Raw genomic sequence first — 3,226 nt, 5'->3', positions numbered from 1 at the left:
CCCCCCCCCGACTAAGGCAGCACCAGTCACCCATGGCTCTTAGTTTACCCTTTTTCAGTGCAACTTGGCCTGCTTTCATTTCTGATTTGGGAACCATAAGGATAGACAGTAAAAATAAAATCAATACGTGAGTTGGAATAATATTAAACAGATAAACTAAAATGTTTGAAGTGCACCCTTCTTCTGTAGCTCTAAAGTTGTTTCCTTTAAAAGGAAAATTTTAGCTGGAGTCCCCCCCGCCCCCATGTCAGTATAACTTATTAGAGTAAGTGCAGCATTAGTACCTAGGATAGCTTTGTGCTTCACATCTTCCTGTCTGACAAGGGAAGGGGATATTGTGACGGAGGAACAAATGCAAATGAAGATAATGTGAGTTTACATAGACTTATAAGTGAAAGCAGGGGAGGGCAAGAAGATTAAACACCACAGGAATGCATGTCAATGTTAAAATACAAGTTGTAAGAAATTGGCTGAGAGAGGATTTTAAAGAGAAAAAGTGACACCATTTTGTGCAGACCAAGAGACCTGGAGGTTCAGTGTTAGGGAACAAATATAACAGGGAAAACATCAAACCAGTGAGTGAGAAGGGGAGCCGAGGATAAATGTGCTTGTCAGAGCATGGGGAGCTGGGAGGGGGCATAATAAGAAATAAAAATGAATACTGTTAATCAGTAACAGTTACTTAAATTGCTTCTTTGGCTGGCTCTCCTCTGAAGACCAGAGTTTTATGGGCATGCCAATGAGATGCTTGTAAGTACAGTAATAGGGTTATTTTTATTTGAAAGATCTCTTTACAAACTGTGGGTCCAATTCTGTAGTCTCTTGTTCACACAAGGAGTGACATTGACTTCAGTGGGGTTAAGAGTTTGTAGGGTTAGGCCTTATAAACGTATAGCACTAAACAAATTCAACTAACTGCTTATAGAAAGGAAATTTTGTGAAGGGACCCAGAGTAACTTTCCACTTCTCTGGAAAAAGCCTTAGCATTTTTAGGTGCCCCCTCATGCATCCATCGAAATTTGTAGGGGTTGTGCTTCTCTTTTCAGTGGGATATTAACAAAGTCAGTAATGCCAAATAGGACTTCAGTTTGTAATATTTCCTATAGTACTCTACAGTAAACTGGATGAAATTGAGGTTACCTACTGTGGAAGAATTGCTGCTATAAAATACTGAGCAATGGGTAGAGTCAGAGCAATTTCTGAAACAAGTGCCATGTCATCTTGGTCAAGCTGTTACAAAAAATGTAATGATGATGTATAAATTTTACTTACGTATACTTTCTATTTATAGGGTCTGGGGGGTTCAGGAAACGAAAGCATGACAATTTCCCCCATGGTCAAAGGAGAGAGGATAAAGAGAACGTTACTTCATCTTCAGCTTTGATGATATCTTTTAAGTGTAAGTAAATGTTGCATCCCAGGTCGTAAAAATGTATACAATAAGAATTGGTAGGAAAAAATATTTAGGTGTGGTATGATAAACAGTGGTATCAAGGCAAAACTGAAATTTGGTAAAACTCTTAGATATTTAAATCTGGAGAGAAGCCTTACTTTGTGAGCCAGCAGATTCTGAGAATGCTGTGGTGGTGGGAAGTTCACTTTGCTTAGAAAAGAGAGCCACAAAGCTCTTCCCACTGATCTTTGTAAGAAGCAAGGATTTGTTGGTGCTCTCTTTTATTGGACCAACTGTAGAGTTGAGAGAGGTGTTAGACGCACATTTGAGCACAGAGGGCCCGTCAGATCACTGATAATAGCGCTCTTGGCAGATGAGCTCTTGTTGGCATAGCCGCATCCACACCTGGGGCCCTGTCTGCTCCACTTAAAAAAGCAGCAGCAATCCCCATGGTATACTTTGCTGGGCTTAGTCTACACTACAAAGTTTTGCCAGCCAAATTCCGGTTCTGTTGGCAAAACTTGGAGTGAATTCATGCTCAAAGCCCCTCTGCAACAGCAGAACCCTCCACTACCAGCAGTTATATCAGCTCTCCAGAGGCTTCTGTTGCCATATTGCAGCTGGTTGAATGTACATGTAGATAAGGGAGCTGCCAAGTTCTGGAAGTTCTGTGACTTCACCAGCACTTGAGTGTACACGTACTCTGGTAGCTTGGCAGTAGCAGCTGTTGCCAGCTGCTGGAAATTTGGTAGCAGAGGCAGGTATGAATATAGATCTAACTTTAAAATGGATCTTTCACTAGTTATTCTGTCATCAAGCCTCTTAATATCTCTTCCTGGCAGTTGGCTGAAGGCACAGGTAAGTGCTTCCATGCTTTTAGCTTTGGTTTGTTTAGTAGTTGGTCTCTTTCCAGAGTTCACTACGTGCTCTGGTGCCACAACTGCTGCAGTGAAAGAAAACATGTAGAGCTACCAGAAACATGCGGCATCTGCTGTCTGCCACATGAATTTCTAGCAGCAGGGTCGGGTAAATGTAGATAGACCTGTTTTCAAGGGAGAATTACAAATACAGAAATAACTATCATGTATGAAAGATGCACCATATTTGGATTGTGATATCAGAAAGAATTTTTTAACTTTTTTCCTTATTCTTTTATCTGATTCTCAGTATTCATACCTCTCTCATCTTCCTTCCTCCTTTTAGTTTTCATTAGTTCATTTCTATTATGTGGAATGTATTGATTTGAATCAAAGTGGTTTTTGAATCATGGATTTTAAGTATGATTTAAATCAGCAAGCAAGTAACCTTAACTTAAGTGATTTCCAATGATCCGTATTTTCTATTCGGCACAGAAAAACACAGTAAAATACAGATTTTCTCCTTTCAAGGAGAAAAATGCAGGAAATGGTTGGTTTCCCTATGCAGGCTGGCAGAATTCCAGTCTGCAAGAGGCTGGGGGAGCAGGATAATGTTCAGCTAGGGGGTGCCATGTACATGGGGGATTGAGGCCCCCATAGTGAGGAGGAAGGGAGATGGATAGGGTTGGGGCTGGGGGCGCTGCCCAGCTGGGGTGGTGTGTGGGGCTTGGGGCCTAGGGCTGGAGTGGCCCCTTGCTGCTTCTAGATGGGCAGGAGGCACCTTGCCATTGTGGTGTGAGGCTCCCTGCCCCGCTCTGCCCTTCTGCACCAGGTCCCTCCTGCTGGGCCACAGAGGGCCCCAGGAGGAGGGCAGCAGGGTGGGAAAGCCCAAGCCCGCAGCCGCCAGTCCACATCTGCACCCCCCCCCCCCCCCCCATTCCCCCCACCCGCCCCCCCCCCCCCTTTTCCCCCGGGG

At 43.6% G+C, this 3,226-nt stretch overlaps 1 protein-coding gene across 1 annotated transcript in view; it reads left to right on the top strand.

The window, feature by feature from the left end:
- TSNAX (translin associated factor X) overlaps window positions 1–3,226 on the top strand; it is a 39,699-nt gene that overhangs the window by 2,655 nt on the left and 33,818 nt on the right. The window contains exon 2 of the mRNA XM_019527372.1: window positions 1,292–1,399. Coding sequence (XP_019382917.1) covers window positions 1,292–1,399 — 108 coding nt within the window. The remainder of the gene's footprint in view (window positions 1–1,291; window positions 1,400–3,226) is intronic.

The sequence above is a fragment of the Gavialis gangeticus genome, unplaced genomic scaffold (genome assembly GCF_001723915.1).
Source record: "Gavialis gangeticus isolate Ggan-Ray unplaced genomic scaffold, GavGan_comp1, whole genome shotgun sequence".
In the NCBI taxonomy this organism is placed as follows: Eukaryota; Metazoa; Chordata; order Crocodylia; family Gavialidae; genus Gavialis; species Gavialis gangeticus.
The sequence above is the reverse complement of the archived record's forward strand: the minus strand, read 5'-3'. Positions and strand labels throughout refer to the sequence as shown.